The following is a 24,670-nucleotide window of genomic DNA, read 5'->3' on the forward strand; positions in this document are numbered from 1 at the left end:
GGCAATTAATGTATTATATTCGCGTGCCACACATCTACAAATAGAAATTTGTTTTGGAAGTTCAATTGCCGCCCTTCGTCGCCCTCGTCAGCCAGGATGAGCGACTGCCATGCGAGTGGCTGTGATTAACTCTTTGTTTACCAATAATGCAATAATGGAAAAGTTGTGACACATTGAAACACACACCCCCCCCACTCAAGTATATCAACCGTTTGTAAAAAAATTACAGACACTCCCCTACTTACGAACGAGTTAGGTTCCGAGCGATTGTTCATAAGTTGAATTTGTTTGTAAGTTGCTCTATGCTATATTTTGTATTATAATTTATGTTTAAGGCCTATATAAGTATATTGAAGGTTTACATACGTGCATTTGTATGTTTAAGGCTTGTATAAGTAACACACTGGTTTGTACTGAAAAAAACATTTAATAAAATGGAGAGAATACATACAGTACTGTATACATACATTAGAGAGAGAGAGATTTACTAGAAACTGGCCGAAAGAAGCTATCTAATGACGATTGCAGTTTTCTTTTTTTCATCATAAATGATGCGGTAGCACTGTATGGCATCATTCAATTGATTTCAAACTTTGTGCAACGTTCAATATTTGGGTCCTGCTGCTCGATCTTTATGTTTATAAATGGTACTGACGGTCGAACGATTCAAGTTGTATTCGCGTGCAACGGTCACCACTTTCTGACGCGCATCAAGCTTCGTTATTATTGCCACTCATTTCAAATGAAATGGCTTGCCTCTTCCTTGCACCTCCCTCAATAGAAACCTTTCGCTTTTCACCAACAATATTCAATAATGGATGCACGAGATATTTAATGATACAAATGAAAAAGGTTTTTTGCGCACTGGAGATACGTTCACGCATTCCGCATTGCAACGAACTGGGCAGAGGAAGGTAGATGCTGGGTGAGCTGAGCGCTCACAGCGCCAGGCGTCTGTATTAGCGGCGGAAAGAAGCACTACTCGGAAAAAGGCGCGCAATACAAAATCGAACTTACGAACATTTTTCGACATAAACGCAATTTGCAGACATGTTCGTATGTACCGTTGTTCGTAACTCGAATGTTCGTAAGTAGGGGAGCGTCTGTACCTCCATATTTCGCATTAAGTTATACCCTCTGTTAATGCTATCAGTTTAGCTGTTTGTACGCAGAATTGAGGCGGCAATAGTTTCACCTCTAAAGTTTGTGTTAATAGTCGTCAATGTATCTCGCATTCCGTTCGAATTTTGCCCATTCCATTTTATTCCTAGACAACCCATCTACTTAAAGCATTACTCAAAGGTTGATATTTTATAATTTGGAGGTGCTAATTTTGAACATAAACATAATTTCATCACTTGTTTCATACCATGAAAGGCCCCACCAGATTTTGGGCATCCAGTGCCAAATAGAGCCTATTTCCAAATTTACCTCGAATTTGTTTTAGATATGGGATTCCCAGTCCCCAAATATTCCAGAATTCATGCGCCAACGCATTTTGTCAAACCCAAAGCGACAAACATAATCTGTTTCTTAGCCAGATTTTGAAACTTGGAGAATTGTTCCATTTCCCACTTATCTAAGCTTGTTCTTGTTATCTCCGTAACATTTAGGTGCATTAACCCCATAATTGCAATGCTGTAAGTTTTAAGCTAAAGTTATCTTAATTTGTATGCCCTTAAAGCAATAGAAAGTAACGTCATTTGGTTGTATCAATTTGATCAATGCTTATCCAATCCGTAATATCCTAATAGTCATCAACATGCCCCACGCCAAAGCATATTTCACCCGCTCAGGACAAACAGGGAATGTTCTTCTGTGCACTTGAAAAACACCCCATGTTTCTTCAGTCCCAGGGAAATTATGCCTATCCTAAATCAATTATTTTATCTACCCCAGCCAGGTACAATTAACCTAATTATTTGGATGAATGCCATGAATTTTCCATGCTTTTTCTGCATTGTTAATTTCATGCCTGATATCACTAACAACCAAATAACTCTCAATACTTAAGATCTAATTCGCATCTCTTACAATGTTTACTCAAGATAAGAGCTATTTTCCGTAGTTGATCAATAGTGAAAACCTACAATAAAAACCTACAATAAATAAATTAGAGAAATCAACCTTCTACCAGGCATTTCCTAATTACAAATTTCAATGTTTAGTAAATGACCCACAAATTTTCACCAATATGCCATAATATGGTAATTTTTCTCATCCCTTTTTCTTTAATCAGCCAATTTTTTGTTAAAGTATTTTGAACAAACCAACCATTCAAAAACGGTATTAATATTATTTTATCCTCCAAAAGCTAGTTTTCTTTAATTAAGAGCCCTTCGAAATCCACAAATTGGTCAAAAAATTGCTATCTTGCTCCATTCCCAATTCCAAAGCTTTTACCAAATCAATCTTTACTAAACAGATTTTCTATCACCTTGAAAGACATTTTTGTTTAAATCCGAAAAATAAATGCGAAGGTAATCGCAGAACCCTGCATTTCTTGCAGACCATGTTCTGCTCTTATTATGAAATGTTTAATGGAAGCGCGCTCTTAGCCGCTAACTGTAACCTTTACACTCGCTGCAAAAGCAGCACCCCTCCCGCCTCGCACATCTTATCTTTGTTTTCAAATTCTTTCCCAGCGAGGTATCATGTTTGAAATGTCGCCTTTTTTCTGTGCATAATGTATTTTAGAGAAGACTACCATTAATCCATAATAAGATTAATTAATTCCTCTTCTGATATCCAACTATATCACAATATTTTGCCAAGACCCCATAATCAAAATATGCTGCAAGCATAACTATATCATAGCAAAAATGACTTTTGCGCTCAAGTTTGCTTCAGCACCCCCAATGCCAATTATTGTAATGTCTTCACGGAAGGAGTCCAAACATTTTAGTCGCTTGTGCTGTCCGGGCGCACAAGTTGTATATTGAATGACTGCGTAATCCAGCTTCTGTTTCTAACACCGTCCAATCGGTCGCCCCGCGGCCCGCATGTTTCTCTTCGTTCCAATCAAATCAGCAGTCGCAGCAAAACAGAGCGCTTCCCCCGCAGTCGACGCATTATTTGGCAAGTTTAGAGTATGATAAAAAACGCAGGTTTGGCAACCCCGCCAAACATTTAATTGGCCGTTTTGTATTTCTTTTCGTCTGTTAACCAAAATATTCCCGCTAGCGGACAGGATCAAAGACAGGCTAAGATGCAATAGGCCATTTCACTCCAGTAAATTGACAGGACATTTAGGTACTATTAGCACAGATATTTTACACGTCTCTCCATTCATATCTCTTATCCAAACCGGAATTGTTTCCGAAACGGCGGTATCTTGACCACCTGCCGTTGTCACAAAGACCTTCCTCTGCCTTGTACGTCTAGCACACGGAATATCCATTTTAATTGCTGTTTTACAAGCTCCAGTATCACGCAAAAAATCCAATTGAATTCCATTCGCGAAAAATGTGATCCCTGGTTCAACCAAATTAAATGTCAGTGTTTCCATTAAATTTAGCTCAACATCCTCATTTTCAAAATCCTCATTCAAATCATTTTGAGCAGGCATGCCTTGTTTTTAGAGACCCTCTTGTTTGGGCAATCACGCGATATATGCCCCAATTTTCCACAAACCCAGCCCATAGCATTTTTGAAAACCCGATTTCTGTTTAACCTCCTAATTTGTTTTCTCCCAATCTCTTGGCTAACATTCCTATTCTCTCGCCACCTATCTCGGTAAATATTTTCCCCGTCAGCCGAGGAGGCCCCGCTATTCTTTTTATTTATTTTTTACACAACGGACCCGTTTTATCACTCTTCTTTCAGTGGAACAAGCCGTCTCGCTTGTATCTCCATTTACATATTATATATAGATTACCTCTATGCTTAGTGCATATTTTATCCTGCAGGTTTATTATTTCATGCATATTAAGCTGGCCAGCTTAATATGATTGATTGATTTTCAACAATTTTCCAATCCCTACACGGCAGACGCTATTTTGGATCGTCATCTCTAGCCGCCTTTTGTTATCACTACACACAAACACACAAGTATACTCTCCCGTCTAGTACACTTTCGGAGTTTAAGTACTTTTCCGGACTACAGTACAGGACACCGACGCTCTAAGTTTCACAGATCTGGTTTGTCTATCACTGTCGATTGCAGCCATTGAGTGGAAACTAAATCCTGTCAATGAGTCACTCAAAAGGTCCAAAGTTTCAGCAAATTTTTAAATTCCCTTTAGCAATTTAAGCCAGTTGGTAAATTTCTTTCGGCGTGTTGCGCTGCCCAACAGCAATAACAAGGTAGAACAGTTGAAGCAGAGTCTCAAATTCATCTCAGATGGCATCACGTTCAGTCAACACCCAAACAACCAGACGGCGTCTCAGGGCAATGCCGTTCGTTTGGGCTGCGCTGTAGAGGGCATCGAGGAGCCTGACGTGGTTTGGATGAAGGATGGTGTGCGGCTCCTGAACAGCGACCAGATGTTCATCGCACTTGGGGAGAGACACTGGGAGACATATTATAGGTAAGGCTGCTGACTTTAACTGTCCTAATGAACCCACAATTTTGGAACTCCATTCCTCACAATCACCTGTTTGTCATTGTTCAATTTCGATTCTTCAACATTGTGTTTTAGTGTGAAGTCAGTCCAGCAGCATGATGCAGGTCAGTACTGGTGTGAGTTGGATGTCCATGGTCAGACGTTCTCATCCCAGCGGGCTTGGATAACGGTGGAGGGTAAGACTGATAATTGGTAATTTATATTTTTGCAATGATTTGACTGAGAAAATATAAAGAATTTACTTTTTTTTGTATAAAATAAATACAAACAAAAACAATGAATAATGAATATATTCTAAAATATACCGTATTTACTCGCATATAAGCCGCGGCGCGTATTAGCCGTACTCTTAAATTGACTTAAAATTATTGAATTTTACAATTTCTCTCGTATAAGCCGCCCCCTGATTCCCAATTTTCACCTCCATATTCATGGTTTTAATAGGGAGTACAAATGTGTTACTTTGAAGGGAAAATCTTAAGAAAATCATCACAAGTGGTATTTCTGAGCTACTGTGTGAATCAAAAGCATATTATTAGGGTCAATATAATAAGGAAGTTAATATTCATGTCTTTGTAAATGCAAAATATCAAATTATTCAATTTGAAAAAGAAATAGGTATATCTTGATGAGAACCTGATGCTTTCTAATCACAGAAATTACAATTTTCTTACCAGAAATTTAAGATGTTGTGGCACCCATATTGTTTCTAATGTGAAAATATCTCAATTCTTTCGATGGTTCATATTACTCCAATAGTTGTCACTTTCGAACAAAAAATACAATGAAAAAAAATCTGTGGAATTTTGTTTTATTTCAAAATAAAGTTCTTAAGTTTATTTTATTTTATCGTGATAACAATTTTGTCATTGGTCCATATATAAAGCACACTGGATTATAAGGCGCCCTGTCTATTTTGGAGAAAATTTAAGACTTTTAAGTGCGCCTCATAGTCGGGAAAATACGTTACGTTTCTTTTCTTGTCAAAATTAATTGTGTTTAGCGTTTTATCTGTTTATCTTTTCTCTATTTTGAAATAAGTGACCGTATGGAGCAGTCGCTTGCGTCATTACATCACGACGCCATTGCCTCACAGCGCCATTTTGTCGTGACGTCATCATGCAATGGCGGAGTCAACTTGCAGTTTCGTGCATGTCGTGTTTTTATGCGCATATAAGCCGTACCCTCAAGTCATTTTTTTGTCCAACAAAATTGACTTATATGCGAGTAAATCCGGTAAATACATTGTAATATATAATCAGTCTTTTTTGCTTTTAAATTTTAAAATAATCTCATCTTCTGCCGCTTTATTCGAAGTCGGGTCGTGGGGGCAGCAGCTTCAGCAGGGAGGCCCAGACTTCCTTCTCCCCAGCCACTTCAACCAGCTCTTCCGGGAGTATCCCAAGGTGTTCCCGGGCCAGCCGGGAGACATAGTCTCCCGAGGTCGGCACCGTGGCCTCCACTCGGTGGGACGTCCCGGAACACCTCCCGGAACACCTGCCGGGACAGGCATCCAGGGGCATCCTGATCAGATGCCCGAGCCAACTCATCTGGCTACTATCGACCAGGAGGAGAAATGGCTCTGCTCCAAGCCCCTCCCGGATGACCGAGCTTCTCACCTTATCTCTAAGAAAGAGTCCGGACATCTTGCGGAGTAAACTTATTTCAGCCTCTTGTATCCGGATCTTGTTCTTTCAGTCACGACCCACAGCTTGTGACCGTAGATGAGGGTAGGAACGTAGATCAGACTGGTAAATAGAGAGCCTTGCCTTTGGCTCAGCTCCTCTTCACCACGACAGACCAGTGCAGAGTTCGCATCACTGCAGACACTGCACTGATCCGCCTGTCGATCTACCATTCCATTCTTCTCTCACTCGTGAACAAGACCCCAAGATACGTAAACTCCTCCACCTGGGGAAGGACCTGATCCCTGACACCCAAAGGGCATGCCAACTTCTTCCAACAAAGTACCATGGTCTCAGATTTGGAGGTGCTGATTCTCATCCCGACCGCTTCACACTTGGTTGCGAATCATTCCAGTGAGAGTTGGAGATCACGACCTGATAAAGCCAACAGAATCACATCATCTGCAAAAAGCAGGGATGCAATACTAACACCACCAAGCCGGACCCCTCAACGCCATGGCTCCACCTAACTATTCTGTCCATAAAAGTGATGAACAGAATCGGTGACAAAGGGCAGCCCTGGCGGACTCCAACCCCAACTGGAAACATCCGACTTACTGCCAGCTACGTGGACCAGACTCTGACACCGGTCATAAAGGGACCGGAGCCCGCGGAACAGGGGTTCCGGAACCCCATACTCCCAGAGTACCCCCCACAAGACTCCCCGGGGGACAGGGTCAAATGCCTTCTCCAAGTCTACAAAGCACAAGTAGACTGGTTAGGGAACTCCCATGCCCCCACAAGGACCCTGCTGAGGGTATAGAGCTGATCCAATGTTCCACAGCAAGGACGAAAACCACACCGCCCCTCCTGAATCAGAGATTTGACCTCCCAGCGGACCCTCCTCCCCAGTACCCCAGAATAGTTTTTTTTTAATAAATAAAAATTCAACACAATTAAGTTTTTTTTGTGTGAAACAAAATGAAAAATGCAAGATAACCCTTAGTATAGTCACTATTCAAATAAAAGCTGCTCATCATTTTTAATAAGGGTGTTAAAAAATAGATTCTTAGGTTTGTGTTTTTGTTGTTTTGTATTAATTAGTCTTGACTTTTTCCCTATGTAACGTCCTGATTCTCCAATGCTTTCACCTTTTGTCGCCTTTCCCATGTGTTTTCTTTTTTGCGAAAGTATTCGAGCCGCATTGAACTTTTCAACCTTTCGCCACATCTCACGGTTCAATCATAAAGATATAACATTTTTTTGGTCAAGAATCAACAGCAGTCTTCAGCTCTTCCCACATATTCTCGATTGGATTCAGGTCTGTACTTTGACTTGGCCATTCTAACACCTGGATACATTTATTTGCGAACATTCCATTGTAGATTTGGCTTTACCGTATTTACTTGCATACAAGCCACCCGTGCGTACAAGCCGCACCTTAAAATTGCTGTAAAATTGTTGAATTCGACAATTTCTCGTGTATAATTTTTCGTTGGTCTGGGCAGAAAGACAACCTCCCTGAGCGCACTGAGTACCAGTGTGAGCGACATCATCGGTAATCGGATGATTCGCCTAAAGACGTTTCGCCGACGGACGTTTGACAGACGGGCAGGTCGCCGAATGGACGTTCGGCCGAAACGGGATTCGCGCGCTCGCCCCACCCCCGGATCGTGTGTGTACAAGTTTTTCAACCTTGGCCCGCGGGCCATATACGGCCCGTTAGGATTTTTAATCCGGCCCGCCGCCGGCGTTGTCCAAATTATAGTAAAAATCAATTATTAATTTCCCTTTGCCGCTCATCACTCTCAATTTATTAGTCTACCATCAATGGCAGCCCGGGAATAAACACTCTTGGGCGGGCATGGCAGCCCAGGAATAAGCACTCTTGGGCGGGCAGATGTAGCAGAACCGAGGTCAAATCCATCTTAAAACAGCATTTAATGATTAAATACAAATACTGGAGCTCTTTGGACATTAGAACTGAGCCCAGGGAAGTGAATTCCTCGGTAAAATGTCGCGATGGAGGCAAAAAAACGTCTATATACGTCCATTCGCCAAACAGCTCAAAATGCTCTCAAATTCGGTCAAATCCAGCCAAAAACAGCGTTTAATGATTAAATACAAATACTGGAGCTCTTTGGACATTAGAACCGAGCCCAGGGAAGTGAATTCCTCGGTAAAAGGTCGCGATGATGTCGCGATGGAGACAAAAAAAGTCCATATATGTCCATTCGCCAAACTGCTCAAAATGCTCTCAAATTCGGTCAAATCCAGCAAAAAACAGCGTTTAATGATTAAATACAAATACTGGAGCTCTTTGGACATTAGAACCGAGCCCAGGGAAGTGAATTCCTCGGTAAAATGGATGGAGGCAAAAAAACGTCCATATACGTCCATTCGCCAAACGGCTCAAAATGCTCTCAAATTCGGTCAAATCCAGCTGAAAACAGCTTTTAATGATTAAATACAAATACTAGTATTTGTATTTAATCATTAAACTAACAAATACTAGTATTTGTATTTAATCATTAAACGCTGTTTGAATGAACGTTCATTCGGCGACCTGTCCGTCTGTCAAACGTCCGTCGGCGAAACGTCTTTAGGCGAATCATCCGGTCACGACATCATCATTGCTATGGGCACACCAGTATCACATCTGCCACAAGCAGGTGCATGTCAATGTTCCCTCTAATTTTTCATGTAAAACATGCTGTAAAACACGAAAAACAGAGCTACTGCCACTGGCTGCCGCTTAAACGCCGCCATCATGGGGAAAGGGGTAAAAAAATAAATAAATTACTGCGCGCCATATGACTGCTGCTTCGCAGAGAAGACGAGAGTAATGCGCAATTGGGCACGCGCGCAGCTCAGAGGGAACATTGCTCGCGTCTGGCCAGTCAAAGCACATTTAACTACCTATGTTTTGTATCATTGTGATGTTGGAAGATAATCTGTGTCCCAGTCTCAGGTGTTTTGCAGGCTCCAACAGGTTTTCTTCCAGAATGTTCCTGTATTTTGCTCCATTCATCTTCCCATCAATTGTAAACATCTTCCGGATTTCAATGTTTCTTGGCATTTTAAATTTTTATATCTTTGTTTGAAGCCTGAAATGTGGCAAAAGGTTGAAAAGTTCAAGGATTCCGAATAACTTTCGCAATACAATGTACCTGTTCTCAAAATCTTTTCAAATTCTCTTTTGAAAAATGGTTTAGATGAGAAAGTAAAATTCTGTTAAACGCATAGCACAGCAAACGTGTATACGATTATGTACAGGTATACATAAGCAGGAGTATGCCTTTTAGGAAAAAGTAAGGAAAACAGTCAGTCAATTGCAAAAGAAAGGATGGCGAATTGTACCTATTTAAGCAATGTTTGGGTGTTATTTTTGTTAAAACATTGTAAACCAAAGTGAAAATATGACAAAATAAAAACTCAAAATAGCGGGGCTGTTGCGTAGTTCATGCAACTAACTTCAAGCAGAAATAACTAAGCGGAAGCACTGCAGTGTGCACTGAAAAATGTATGGTTTTTCGAATCTGCAGAGTGTAATGCTTAAAACTACCACAATGGAGCAGCAAGTTAACATTTCTGGTCAGGCATACTCATCGATAATCCTTGCAAATGCTCAAAGCTTGAGTTTAAACACTTGGCGAAGGAAAATAAATTCAACTCTCTACGATGCACGGTTTGGACAAACGTAGCGTGAGAAAGTTAACATAAAACATCCACCCATCCATAAATCACGCTTTAACTATTCTATAATCCTTATAAAGCGTGATTTCCGGATGGATGTGTGGGTGGGTGTGTGCGTGTGGGCCTGGAAACTCGCTGGCGGAAATTCTTCCGAAAATGACGTTTGTAAATGACATGGAAAGGCGTCCTACCTTATGACCAATCAGCCACGCTGAGCGATTAGGCACATCATGTAAAAACGATTCATACATCAACTCTGCTTTCAGCTCTGACTATACCTATGACTCATGAGAAAAAGAAAATGCTGAGATTTTCCAATTTTCTAAACAAAAGTCATTCCTAATGGATGGTTATGATAGTGTTGTCCTTCCAATTAAATTAAAAGCTAATAAGAGAATATTTCTTAGATTCTCAATGGCACAATTTTGAGTTCAACAATGTTTCTAAATGTCGAATATCGACAATAAAAATAGTGGTTAAGCTATTAGATCAGCCATCAGTCGTTGATTTGTCAATGCCCTAGTTGTGGAGGTGAATCAAATTGTAAAAACAGTGTCATGTCTCAGGCGTCCCGCATTTCATCCAAGAGCCGCAAGACTTTTCCACCCTTACCGGTGAGCCCTTCAACCTAACCTGTGGTGCTGTCGGACCGCCCGAGCCTGTAGAGGTTCTCTGGTGGCTAGGAGGCATCCAGGAGGGTGCCCCCAAACCATCTTCCTCTGTCCTTCGAGTTCCAGGTAAGACCATCATCTCTTGCATCCACCAGTTAGAAACAATCATGTTGATGTGCCGTTGCAGGTGTCAATAGCTCAGTGAAGTTCTACTGTGAAGCCCGGAATGCCCGCGGGATTTCCGTGTCTAGAACCGGAACAGTTTACATCAAAGGTGAGACCTACATTAGCGTCAAATGGAGGATAGCAGAGTTTATTAATCAAACACCTTGTTTTGTATTAAGAGTTGCCGTCCGCTCCCGTTGCACTGAAGGTTGCCAAAATAGAGGACAATTCTGCTTTTTTGTCATGGCAACCAGGATTTACAGGCTATTCGGAATTATCCAGCTGCATTGTCCAGGTATTTCTCACACTTGCTGTTCGGTGAGAATTTTCCACTGCTTTTGATGGTGATAGAAGTCCATTCCTATTTGAACTAGGAGAGGCTGGCACTAATCAGCACAATACTACTACTGTATTTACTTGCATATAAGGCGCATTTGTCGGACAAAAAAATGATGACTGAAACGAGGGTGCGACTTTTATGCGCATAAAAACACGACATGCACGAAACTCTAAGTTGACGACGCCATGGCACGATGATGTCACGACAAAATGGTACCGTGACGTCATGACGCAAGCGACTGCCCCATACGGTCACTTATTTCAAAATAGATAAAAAGAAGACATGCACGAAACTGCAAGGTGGCAAAGACAAAATGCCATAATGCAAAACAATGCGGCCGATACGATCATTTCAAAATGGAGAAAAGATAAACATAAAACGCTAAACAAAATTTATTTTGACCTTTATGAATAAAATTCAAGAAAAAAAACGTATCTTGCATAAAACGTGAAAAAACATACTTGTGCCTGTCACTGCTTGCTCAGGGTGTCGCCATCTTACCTAGTTAAACGTTCTCTGACTGGCCAGACGTGAGTAGCCTTGATAGATGTGCTCGTGTACCCATGTCAGCACATCACAATTGTTGTCAAAGCTGATCAAAGGTCTTGCGGTCGATCGTTAAAATATCAGTCTTGATCCCTGCATAATGTGTATCTCATGCTATTATTGCACCCAGAGACTTGGTGAACACTATACCGCTACGGACACACTTCCTGGTTGTGCTTATGTTATTTCCTTTTTGAAAGGAAATGATTGTACATTTGTGACAAAATTCCGCTTTGATTTTTTAAATTTTTTATTTCTTGTTCAAAAGTGACAACTATTGCAGTAATATGAACCATCGAAAAAAATCGAGATATTTTGGCATTAGAAGCAATTTGGCCGCCACAACATCTTAATCTTCTGGTAATAAAATCGTAATTTCTGTCATTAAGAAGCATCAGATTCTCACCAAGATAGACTTATTTCTTTTTTCAAATTGAATACTGTATTTTCACACCTATAGGGTGCACTTAAAAGTCTAAAAAATTCTCTAAAATGGTCGATGTGCCCAATCGGTCGGTGCACTAAATAAAATTTGTGTATGGCCCTGACCGCTTGAGTGACTGGTTTTATTTCTTGCCGGCACATTACTTATTGCGATCAACCCAGCGGACGTTCACCCTAAAAATAGCCTCCCCGCGCATTCCAAGCAATACGGTAAATCCATTTAAAATATCCCAGGGGAGTGGCAAGGCATTTGACTTCCGTGTGCTTGTAGCCCTTTTAACCCTCAAAAACATTCTCAATACTCAAAGAAACAGCATATAGAGCTTTACAGAGGAAATGTCCAACAGAATGGGGGTGTGAACCCTTGGAAAATGGACTGAAGCCATGCATCGAACACAATTTAACAGCTTTGCCAACGGATTGCTAACAGATCGCCAACATAGTAGTTTGGGCAGGCAGTGTCACACGAGTTATCTGACGATTTAGAATGAATTGTCGATGGCGATATAACAGCAAGGAGAATGAAAGGCATTGGAGTGATGCATGTCGCTAGTTACAAGCGATTGTGGATGACTGAGCACTGTTGTTCGAGCTTTCGCCAAAGCTGGAATCAAGTTCCCGGAATACACAACTCTGACTGAGAGTGGAGCCTAGCATGTTAAATGCTGAACTCTATATCAGTGTACCTTTTACCCTAATAAAGCATTATCAAACTTGGTTTTGCTCGTGCTTTCTTTAAAAAAACATGCTAGCGGCTAGCCTAACTTACACTAGCAGCTAGCATAACATACGCTAGCGGATAGCTTAACATAGGTATGCTAGTGGCTAGCATAACATACGCTAGCCTAGTCTCATGCTAGTGCCTTTTCTGAAGATGTAGAAGACAAAAAAACTGAAAATATACCCGCAAATGAGACTGCGCCCTATCACACGGTGCGTTTTATAGGTGTGAAAATACGGTAATTTGAAATTTTGCATTTACAAAGATAGGCATATTAACTTCCTTATGATATTGACCCTATGATTTTCTTAAGATTTCCCCTTCAAAGTAATACATTTGTACTCCCTATTAAAACCATGAATATTGAGGTGAAAATTGTGAATACGGAGGCGACTTATACACGAGAAATTGTCAAATTCAACAATTTTAAGGCAATTTAAAAGGTGCGGCTTATACCGGGGGAGGAATATATGAGAGTAAATATGGTATTCATGTTCTTCATTTTCATTCATAAAGAGAGATTATTTCCTTTAGTTAATAGTTAAACTGAAAATGTTTTTGTGTGTATTGGTGTGACCAAACTTACCCAGATAAGTTGAGTTTCAGCAACCAAATTTTATCGCAAGTTCTACTTTTACTCTCCCAAGTGCACACACAATCAGGGCCAGGGCAAAAAGCTGTAATATAAACAGGAACATTATACATTTCTATACTTGTGAAACAGGGGTCGGCTTATACGTGAGAAATGATAAAATTCAACAATTTTAGAGTAATTTTAAGGGTGCGGCATTATACGCGGGAGCGGCTTTATACGCAGGAGCGGCTTATATGTGAGTAAATACGGTAATATCTAAATTTAAAAAATGTATATACTTTAAGTACCGTACTCACAGTCAAAATAGTTAATCTCTGTGTGATTTAAATAATAAAAACAAAAAACAGGTTATTGGAGCTTTAGTCCAAATCCTCTTAGTCGGATTTGAGAGGCATTTTTCTTGTACAAATTTTGCTGCTGTTGTTGTCTTCACACTATCAAGACAATTACCAAATGGAATAGCTCCGACCATGTTTTCATCGGTCTACTTCAGAGTGGCCCCATGCAGTGTGTTGATGTCCTATTGTCATCCCAGCTTCACAACCGTATCCACGGCGCAAATCTCTTATAATGCTGGTCATTTTTTATAGCTCGGGTCTTGGTCAACACGAGAATTTGCAGTTCCGTAAAAATTCAACACTTTTAAGGCAATTTTAAGGGCGCGGCTTATACGTGGGGACCGGCTTATATGCGTGTAAATATGGTGGTTGCAAGGTCTACAGGTATGGCTTAAAAACACCTATGCGATTATCTGATGACCTGTGATCAATATACAGACGCTCCCCTACTTACGAACGAGTTAGGTTCCGAGTGATTGTTCGTAAGTTGAATTTGTTCATAAGTTGATTCAGTGCTATATTTCGTATTATAATTTATGTTTATGGCCTATATAAGTATATTGAAGGTTTATATAAGTGCATTTGTATGTTTAAGGCTTGTATAAGTAACCTGCATTGGTTTGTACTGAAAAAAACATTTAACAAACGATCGTCGAACGATTCAAATTGTATGCCCGTGCAACGCTCACCAATTTCTCACCCGCATCAAGCTTCGTTATTATTACCACTCATTTCAAATGAAATGGCTTGCCTCTTCCTTGCACCTCCCTCACTAGAAGCCTTTCGCTTTTCACCAACCATATTGAATAATGGATGCACGAGATATTTAATGATAAAAATGTTCTTTGCGCACTGCAGATACGTTCACGCACTTACGCACTGCAACAAACTGGGCAGAGGAAGGTGGATGCTGGGTGAGCTCTCACAGCGCCAGGCGTCGGTATTAGCGGCAGAAAGAAGCACTACAAGAAGTAGCCGAAAGAAGCCAGGCTCACAGAACAAAGAAAGTTGTAAAAACATTAAAGTAAAAAGTATAAAGTACAAAGTAAAGTAAAGAGGAATGTATTAAGAAATATTAAAATGTAATTTAAAAAAAGATAGAAGGGCTGTAAAACACGAAAAACATAAGAATATACAGAGCTGCTACTGTCACTGGCTTCCGCGTGACGGCACCATCTTGGGAAAAAAAAGGAAGAACAAAAAACTATGCGCAGACATGTTCGTATGTACCGTTGTTCGTAACTCGAATAATCATAAGTAGGGGAGCGTCTGTATAGAACTGCGATCATAAACGTCCAATCATGTGTCGATTGTCAAATTTTGTCCAATATATTTGAACTGTGAGGGTGCCAGCAAACGAAGTAATTTTAGTTTTCAACTAACTAGTGCTAATGGGTTTTGGGTATTCAAATAAAGAAAAGGAGAAGGGTGCCTCAATTCTTCTCTGTAATTTTGTTTTGATACATATTGCACATTTTCTTAGTCCGATAAATATTGTTTCAATTCTAAAGTTACTCTGTCCATAGTTTGTTTATTTTATCAAAATTAAGTTCCTGAACTAAATAAACATCTAATGATTTATGGATGAAAATATTGGAATTAGCAACTTATATGGTTTCCCCGTATTTTATACGGGTTTTTTTAGCGTTTCAAATTGTGTACGCCGTATAACAACTCTTGTACAGGAAATTTGTATTTTCTAAAAGTTACGTTTTTTGTAAGACCGATCTCTTACCAATTTCGGCTGTAATTCGGGTCCTCTCAGTCACTGGTTGCTTCAGGCATGATATGCACACGCGCGTTGTTTCCGCATACACGCACTATTCTTTCCCAATCCCCCTCCCCTTTCATACCTGCATCCGGTCGTCAGTCACGTCCGCCTTTTGATTACAGTGGTACCTCGACATACGATCGTAATCCGTTCCGAGACTGAGATCGTATGACGAGATTCTCGTAACTCGAACGGACGTTTCCCATTGAAATGAATGGAAAACAAATTTATTAGTTCCAACTCTGAAAAAACACCAAAAACAGGATATTGGATTGGAAAAAATGTTTTATTTCTTGTAATTCGCCATCTGTTAACAAAGTAACACATAACTAGTTGTTTTAATAGTAATAAAATGTTTAATTTAACTAAAATTGGGCAGATTTCGCCGACGGGAGACAGACGTTTGGGGGTGTGGGGGGGGCTTTTTTTTCCACGACAATGCACTCGTAAACGGAACAAACAAATTTAAATTAACTTGGATTAATATATACAGACACTCAAACATACGTTTAATGTAACACAAAACTGAATTCTAATTTTGTTGTAATCTTTTGGTACCTTCGTTTTCCGGGTTGGCGGTTTGCCACGCCTCCACCCTCACGTTCGCTATCGATGGGCTGTTTGCTGTTGTACTACGTATTCCCTTCAAAATATTCCGAAAATGATTCACACAAATGTCCTCACAATAGGATAACCCACGACCACTTGCCAACGAGAAATAGTCTTGTAGTACATTTTAGCGATCGCTCCGCTGCTCATAAAGACCGGCTCGCAACTCCCTTGTTGAAATGGCTCTGGTTGCAACCGCTTTGAACGGCGCCTATGAGAGAGAGTTGCGACCAGAAATATTACAAAGAGGGAATTGCGAGCCAGTGCCGCTGATGTTCTTAGGAGCAGCGAACGAGAAGTAATATAATACTACTCCTAGTATTAAATAATAAAAATAACAGGAAATACAACCGCTGAGCTTACCCATGTATTGATTGTGGGTAATGAAGTTTCATTCTGAGAAAGAGTGCCATTGCCTATCGGCGTTGTGTGCACGAGTATACTTCATTACCCAGAAAGCCGTCTTTTTGCCCGCGGATGCGCGTTGTGCGTTTCCTGGTCGATGCTTAGGAGAAACTCGTCTGAATTAATCGTTCAGTGCTCGTAGATATTGTTATACACGAAAGATATGCAAAAGAGGCTCGGTCGCATCACGAAATTTTGATCGCATGACGGGCGAATTATTCGATCGAAATTTCCGTCGTAAGACGAGAATATTGTATGACGAGCGGTCGTGTGACGAGGTACCACTGTATATAAATAATGCACGTGAGCAGGCAATGCTATTATCCTATTGACAGGTCAGCAGCATTCAGTGGCAATTCAACGGTAGAATTATGAATTGTTTTGAAAGCACGGGAACTATGGACGGACCGCCAAGTAAGAAAACAAGAAATCAAGGATCCGGTCAAAACCAAAACGAATGAGAGTATCTCCAAGGTGAATATGCCAGATGGATTAAATCGTCAACAAAAGGTCCTCAGTTCTCGTTCTGCGTTCTGGTACAGCGTCAGCAATCTTTGCTGTTATAGATGAACTGCTCCAAGAAAAACACATTCCATGGACAAATGTTGTGGGATTTGCTGGTGAAAATGGTAACACTATGATTGTGATGATGGAGAAAATAGATAGAGGCGTTTGATGAGACTATATGAACAATTGAAAATTAAAATCAGAGCAGCTAGAGAACCGTTAAAGAAAGACATTTCTGATTCAGAGTTATCCAACATGGTAGATGACATAGAAAATGGAATGAAGGAAATATTGAACCTTTATGAGGACTTAAGAAAGCGAGTCACGCCATCCACGGTAGTCAGATGGAAAGTTGATTCATGTGAGGCTGTACAGAGGACTTTGCCAAGCACAATGTCCATCAGCTACTAATGCAAGAATATGCACACTCAATATATAGAACTGCATCTATGTCACAAATCAGTCATCGTTCTGAGTCGAGCATTACTGTAAAGAGAACAGAAGTGGCTGCTGAGTTAGCTGCAAAGGAAGTTCAATACAAGGCAGTGCAAGATACTCTGATTCTCTGACATCTTTGTTGCAAATCAAACTAATTTGTGACAGTTTCTGTTATGGAGTAAAACCATCTTTAGAACAGATTAAGTCTGCAAATCTTTAATAAGCAACAGTAAACAGTATTTTGTGAAGAACTAATTGTTTGTTGTTGATTTGGTCAATAAAAGACCTTGTTTACACAGTTATCTTTGTTTTTATTCTACATTGTCTCTCTTGGTTTATCATTGGGCAAGTGCAATCATTTATAAGGGGAGCATCTTTGCGGGCCGGCCGGGACGACCCCCCGATGGACCAGTGTGCCGCTTCTTTGCGGGCCGGCCGGGACGACCCACCGATGGACCAGTGTGCCGCTTCTTTGCGGGCCGGCCGGGACGACCCCCCGATGGACCAGTGTGCCGCTTCTTTGCGGGCCGGCTGGGTCAAACTCCCAACTGGGGAATCGTTTTGGTTCTCATGTTTCGGACGGCATGCTTGCCCTCCCCCGGGCCGCCTGCCTCCCTCCCATTTGTATTCGTTGTGAGCGTCGCCGTCCACGGCCTCCAGGTTTACGCCGTGAGAGCCCCCGACCACGGCCTCCAGGTTTACGGCGTAGGGGTCTCTGTCCATGGCCTCTAAGTCTACGCCGTCGAGGTGTCCGTCCACGGCCTCCAGGTTCTCGCCGTCGTCCTGGCCGCCGCCAAAAGGATGGCCCTCCATGGCCTCCAGGTTCTCGCTGTCGTCCTGGCCGCCGCCAAAAGGATGGCCGTCCATGGCCTCCAGGTTCTCGCCGTCGACCTCCAGGTCTTTGCCGCTGTCGTCGGCCTCCATGTCTTTGCCGTTGTCGTCGGCCTCCAGGTCTTTGCCGTCGTCGGCGGCCTCCAGCTCTTTGCCATCGTTGTCGGCCTTCAGGTCTTTGTCGGCGTCCACGGCCTCCAGGTTTACACCGTGAGAGTCGCCGTCCACGGCCTCCAGGTTTACACCGTGAGAGTCGCCGTCCACGGCCTCCAGGTTTACCCCGTGAGAGTCGCCGTCCACGGCCTCCAGACGCGGGGACGGTTCACAGGAGCTTCACGCCACCTCGCATGCTAGGTAAAATGGGAGGGAGAGAGGAAGGCCCATTCGTCCTCGGAATCGGAGCCCAGGAGATTAACTCGTAATCAAACAAATCGGAGTCCTAGTCCCATTCAAAAGTAAAACGTTTTTCCATGGGGAGAGGTGAAGGCAGCGATGACTGTCCCGTGGGGGAATAACGAGGGAGATGCATGAATGGGTAAGCAGGCGGGGTGTCGACGGCAGTCGGGTGACGGGGTCGTCGTCTTCGGCATTCACGCCGCCGACGGCCTCCCGGTGTCCTCCCACAACGTAGGTATGATCCTGCTGGGTCCATTTTTGGTCGGATTATTCTGTCATGAATCGCCTTGGGTGTGTACCTCCACCACAATGTCACAATCCTGATGAGAACCTGATGTGTTTTAATGACGGAAATTACAATTTTCATACCAGAAGTTTAAGATGTTGTGGCGGCCTAATTGCTTCTCATGTCGAAATATCTCGATTTTTTTTTTTCGATGCTTCGTATTGCTGAAATAGTTGTCACTTTCGAACAAGAAATAAAAAGCCACAAACAATATAAAGGAATTTTGTTTTATTTCATAATTACAAATGTACAATCATTTCCTTTCAAAAAGGAAGTAACGTAAGGACAACCAGGAAGTGTGTCCGTAGCGGTATAGTGTTCACCAAGTTTCTGGGTGCAATAATAGCATGAGATACACATTACGCAGGTATCAAGGCTGATATTTTAACGATTGACCGCAAGACCTTCGATCAGCCTTAACAACTATTGGGATGTGCTGACATGGTAAACGCTACGAAGACATCTACTCCCGTCTGGCCAGTCAGAGCACGTTTTACTAGGTAAGACGGCGGCGCCCTTGGTAAGATGGTGGCCCCCTAGGTAAGATGGCGATGCCCTCAGCGAGCAGTGACAGGCACAAGTGAGTTTTTTCACGTTTTATGCAAGATACATTTTTTCTTCAATTTCATTCATAGATGTCAGAATATATTTTGGTTAGCGTTTTATCTGTGTATCTTTGCTCTATTTCAGTGGTTCTTAACCTGGGTTCGATCGAACCCCAGGGGTTCGGTGGAGCCTCTGCCACGGAGGTCAAGACACATCGACTCATCATGTATATTCACGATAACATAGCTGCAGATGATCACTTGACATTGCTTGGGCAATCAGTGCTGTGAGAATTTATATTAAATATTTATTCATCTTGAATTTGAAAAAAATTCAAGATGGGGTTAGAATGTGCATTTGAAACTGGTGGGGTTCGCTATCTCCAACAAGGTTAAGAACCACTGCTCTATTTTGAAATAAATGACCGTATCAGCCGCATTGTCTTGCGTTATGGCGTCTCTTCTTTGTCACCTTGCAGTTTCGTGCATGTCGTATTTTCATGCGCATATAAGCCATACCCTCCTTTTCTGAGAAATGTGGCTTACATGCGAGTAAATACGGTAATACTTCAGTCTTGCTGATGATGGAGGAATGGGTCACTCAATTAATGGACGATCGACAAATTGCCGACCTGGTCTTCCTGGACTTCGCCAAGGCGTTTGATTCGGTCAACCATCGCTTGCTACTCCGCAAGTTGGAAGCGTATGCGATTCACCCAGCGGTCGTGAGGTGGATTGATGCGTTTTTGGCTGGCCGCACCTTTCAAGTTCAAGTCAACGGCATACTCTCGGAGACTCACAACGCCCCCAGCGGTGTCCCCCAAGGCTCCGTTCTTGGACCACTGTTGTTTGTGATGTTTGTCAACGACCTGCCAGAGCACATCTCCCAGCGGGTTCTCCTCTTTGCTGATGATGTGAAGCTTGTTGCTCCCCGGAGTGACTACGAGGACCTGCGTAGGTGCCTTCATCACGTGTGGAGATGGTCGAACCTGTGGGACTTGCAGCTCAACATCACTAAATGCAGTCATTTGGCTATTGGGGCTCCTGATGCACCTCTCGATTTTGAACCGGGACGCCTGGAACTGGAACGATCTCAACGGTGCAAAGATCTGGGCATCATTGTCGATGCCACTTTCAAACCAACGGCCCAATGCATCCAATCAGCCAACAAAGCTCGCGGAGTGCTGTTCCTGATGTTCCGGTCCTTTGCCATCATCACCGCAGACATCTTCCTTCCGCTGTATGTTTCCCTGGTGAGGCCCATTCTCGAGTATGAGGTCCAATCTGCATCACCGTACCTCGCCAGGGACATCCAGCATCTGTAGCGGGTCCAGAGGCTTGCAACGAGGATGATCCGCGGCCTCAGCTCAATGTCCTACGAGGAAAGATGCCAGCGACTCAATCTTCCGACCCTTGAGGCTAGGCGTCTGCGAGGGGACCTGATACTGGCCTACAACATCCTCCACGGTATCTACAACATGCCCCGCGATCTCTTCTTCACGCCCGCACCTGATCGTGGTCTGAGGGGTCATCCGTGGAAGCTGTATCCTCGCAGGTTCCGGTTAAATCGGCGGAAGGCTGCTTTTTCGGTGCGCATCGCCGGTCCTTGGAACCGGCTTCCGCAGAGTGTGGTCAAGAAGCCGACGGTCGCTCAGTTCAAGAGGGCTCTGGATGACGTGTTGGCCGTGAACCAGTGACAACGCCGCGCTTTTGTTTACACACTTCTTGTATCTTTGTTACATGGCCCTTAGCCTTGTGCTTTTCTTTCGCCAATAAAATTGAATTGAATTGAATTTTCATAAGCCTGTAACTGATATTTAATCAATACACTTCTTGATAATGGTACTTGTGTCCTAGTATTTTTGTATAGGCGCTAAAACATGTAGTATGGTATTGTAGTAATAATAGGGCTGATCCTACTTCGCGGTTTTTCAATTATCGCGGCCATGTCTGGTCTACATTATCCGTGAAAAACGAGGGATTAGTGTATAGACTTATTCTAAAGTCTGTTTCCTTCTCAGTTGCAGCATCCCTCCTCCAGCGGCGCAGTCCTCTCAGAGTCATCTTTGTCCGTTCCTCCGCACACTCTCATCCTCCCCGGCTTGGCTCGCCACTCGAACTATAGCACTCGGGTCTCTTGCCGCAACGAGGTGGGGGCGTCGCCTTTCTCCTCCTGGATGCGCTTTCTCACGCCCGAGTCGGGTGAGCTGCCGTACTCTGGTTGCGACGGGCCGGTTGGTCGTTATATGCATGATGCCACTTTTGTCTATTTTATTTTCTCTTCAGTGCCGTTTGCTGCACCGGAGAATTTGACCTTCCGACTTTCAGAGGAGCAGCTCAGCCTGGAGTGGGCGGAGCTTGGGGGTGAGGTGCTCCAGGGAGTGCTGCTGGCCTATAAGGTGCAATGGATTCTAGGAGGGGAGCTACAGGTTAGACTCAGAGATTTATCCAATAGCGGAAGAGCTGCCATGATAAATTGAATGATTGATTATCAAATAATTTGAAGACTATTTTGATGGTGGGTAAATTGTTTGTAGACATTGTTTACCTACGATATGAAACTTTCTTAAGTAAAGAACAAATAATAATTCCTGGAATATAAAGCACACCAGACTATAAGCCACACCACCCAATTTTCATAAAAGTCAAGAAATATAATTCATTTGACGTAGCCTTCTAAGGTTGAAAGACAGCCGTTTTATAAATCCCCGCCATAGCATCCAATATAGTCATGCTCAATGTTCCCTCTAAGCTGCGCGCGTGCGCAATTGCGCACTACTCTCGTCTTCTCCGCGCACAGCAAATCATATGGAGCGCACAAAATAAAATCCAACTTTTTTTTCCTTCCCATGATGGCGCCGTTCACGCGGCAGACAGTGGCAGTAGCTCTGTCCACTCTTGTTTTTCGTGTTTTACAGCCCTTCTATCTTTTTTTAAATTACATTTTAATATTTCTTAATAAATTCCTTTTTACTTTACTGTGCAAATAGAAGAACAAGCGGTGAAATTGGGTTAGAACTGTTTAAATCTGCTGTGTGTGTGGTTGTGTGAGTGCCTGTGTGTGTGTCTAGTATGAGTGATCGTTTGTCTTCAACCTACACAATCGACTATAGTAAATGGAAATTGGCCCTTGGCTACAATCTTACATATATATGTTCATTAACATGAATTTAAATATGTTCATTAATATGTGCTATCCCTTATTAAATAAATCAAAGCAAAATCATGGAAAAATATTGCATATAAATGGAAACTTGACTATCTCAAGTGACACGTTCAGCAGAAAAGTCATTTGAACGAGAATGAGAAGTGAAAAGGACAGATGTGTAAAATAAGGTCAAATTTAAGTCGGAGTTGTGCATATTCTAATGGCATTTATGAAGATGTTTTATTCATAGATATTTTTTCATTCATTTTCTGAACCACTTTATCCACTTTATCCACTCTATCACTCGCGGGGGGTGCTGGAGCCTATCCCTGCTGACTTTGGGCCAGGGGCAGAGGACACCCTGTATCGGTGGCCAGCCGATCGCAGGGCTTAAGGAGGCGGACAGCAGTGCACACTGAGTACAAAGTCTTTCTCGCCGCAACTCCCTCGTGTGGAGCCTTGCGGGAGCTCTGTAGCGAGGAGGAGGTGGAAGGGGGGACCGCCTCGCTACAAAGGAAATCAAACACAATAGCGAAGTGGCAAGAGTTCTGATTTTATGAAAAAGAGGCACCCAAACAAATTGGCAAATGGTCGTGCGTTATCCTATTGTGAGGACATTGGTGAGCGTATTTTTCGGAATACTTTGAAGGGAAGATAAAAGCAAACAACCCTCGATAGGTTCCTTTTAAAAACTCCCGCTAAAAGTCAGGATGCAGGCGGGGCAAAAAGGGCCAACTGGAAGAAGAAAGGTGAAAAAATTTAAAACAAAATTAGAATTAAATTTAGTGTAAGGTTCGATTAAACTTATTTTTGAGTGTCTGTATCGTAATCCAAGTTCATTTAAATTTGTTTATGTTATGTTACAAGCGCGTTGCCGTGCAAAAGGTCTCCCCCCTTCCGTGAAATCATTTTAGTAGTATTAAACATCATAACCACTAGTTATTTGTTACTCTGTTAATAGATGGTGAATTAGAACAAATAAAAAGTTTTTTTTCCTTTTCATTCGCCTGTTTTTGGGTGTTTTCTTGGGTGGGAACAAATTAATTTCTATTTAGTTCATTTCTATAAGATATTTGATTTGAGATACGAGTAAATCGACATATGAGCTCAGTCCCGGAACGCATTAAGCTCGTATCTCAAGGTACAACTGTACCACAATAGACTGAAAGTGCTAATTTTGAAGTCGTGAAGTAGTGAGGGAAGACAGTAAAGTGTAGCAGTACAGATTGTAGAACAAATAGAAATTTTGTTGTCACAGTAGCAAGAGGGTGAGAATGCATATGCCTCTACTTACGAAAAATACAAGTTACGAAACTACTTCTGGAATGAATTAATTTCACAGTAGAGTTACCACTGTATATATTGTCTTTTCATTTGCAAAAAATTAATACATTGTGAAAATCAGTAAATGACCGATTAGTCTAGAGCAGCCCATTTTGACTCCCGTCTGTTGCTGTAAATGACACTGAAACTTGATCATTTACTACCACTGATAAGTGTGCCTCTTTTGTGTTTGTCTAGGAACCTCTGCTTTTTAAGGAGCCACGTGCCCGCCTGTCAAGCGCTAGCCGCTTCTTCAATGCATCTGTCCAGGTTTCTGCCTGTACAGCTGTGGGATGCGGACCTTGGAGCTCCCCGGTGGTGGTCCGGCCCATTGGAGGTGTATTAGCTGGAATCATGATCATTCACTTATTTGGATTCAGCAATTTGCAATTTCAGAGTTAATCGCAGAAATTTGTCTTCCGCAAAAATTAAAATGGGCGATGTTCAGAATATATCATTTTCTTTGGAGAGTTCATCCTGGCCACAAAGAGTCACAATGAAATAACGCCAGCCTCTGGGCCCTGGTTGTTTTTGAAATAGACCATATTTTAAAAAAATGTAATAAAAATATATATATAAATTATACAGTGGTACCTCGAGATACGAGCTTAATTTACGATTTTTTCGTAACTCAAACGAACGTTTCCCATAGAAATGAACTGAAATTAAATTAATTCGTTCCAACCCTCTGAAAAAACACCAAAACCAGGATATTGGATTGGAATTTTTTTTTTATTTGTTCTAATTCGCCATCTATTAACAAAG

At 42.1% G+C, this 24,670-nt stretch overlaps 1 protein-coding gene across 3 annotated transcripts in view; it reads left to right on the plus strand.

Annotated features, from left to right (window-relative positions):
- Nucleotides 1-24,670, plus strand: part of tyro3 (TYRO3 protein tyrosine kinase) — a 49,671-nt gene that overhangs the window by 3,820 nt on the left and 21,181 nt on the right. For 2 of the 3 annotated variants that reach the window (XM_077620967.1, XM_077620965.1), the window contains exons 2-9: nucleotides 4,343-4,529; nucleotides 4,641-4,741; nucleotides 10,453-10,623; nucleotides 10,685-10,771; nucleotides 10,842-10,957; nucleotides 21,456-21,636; nucleotides 21,721-21,863; nucleotides 24,104-24,242. In XM_077620967.1, coding sequence (XP_077477093.1) covers nucleotides 4,343-4,529; nucleotides 4,641-4,741; nucleotides 10,453-10,623; nucleotides 10,685-10,771; nucleotides 10,842-10,957; nucleotides 21,456-21,636; nucleotides 21,721-21,863; nucleotides 24,104-24,242 — 1,125 coding nt within the window. Of the gene's footprint in view, nucleotides 1-4,295; nucleotides 4,530-4,640; nucleotides 4,742-10,452; nucleotides 10,624-10,684; nucleotides 10,772-10,841; nucleotides 10,958-21,455; nucleotides 21,637-21,720; nucleotides 21,864-24,103; nucleotides 24,243-24,670 lie in introns of all 3 variants that reach the window. The other variant, XM_077620966.1, reaches the window with a different exon arrangement.

The sequence above is a fragment of the Stigmatopora argus genome, chromosome 15, assembly GCF_051989625.1.
Source record: "Stigmatopora argus isolate UIUO_Sarg chromosome 15, RoL_Sarg_1.0, whole genome shotgun sequence".
NCBI lineage: Eukaryota > Metazoa > Chordata > Actinopteri > Syngnathiformes > Syngnathidae > Stigmatopora > Stigmatopora argus.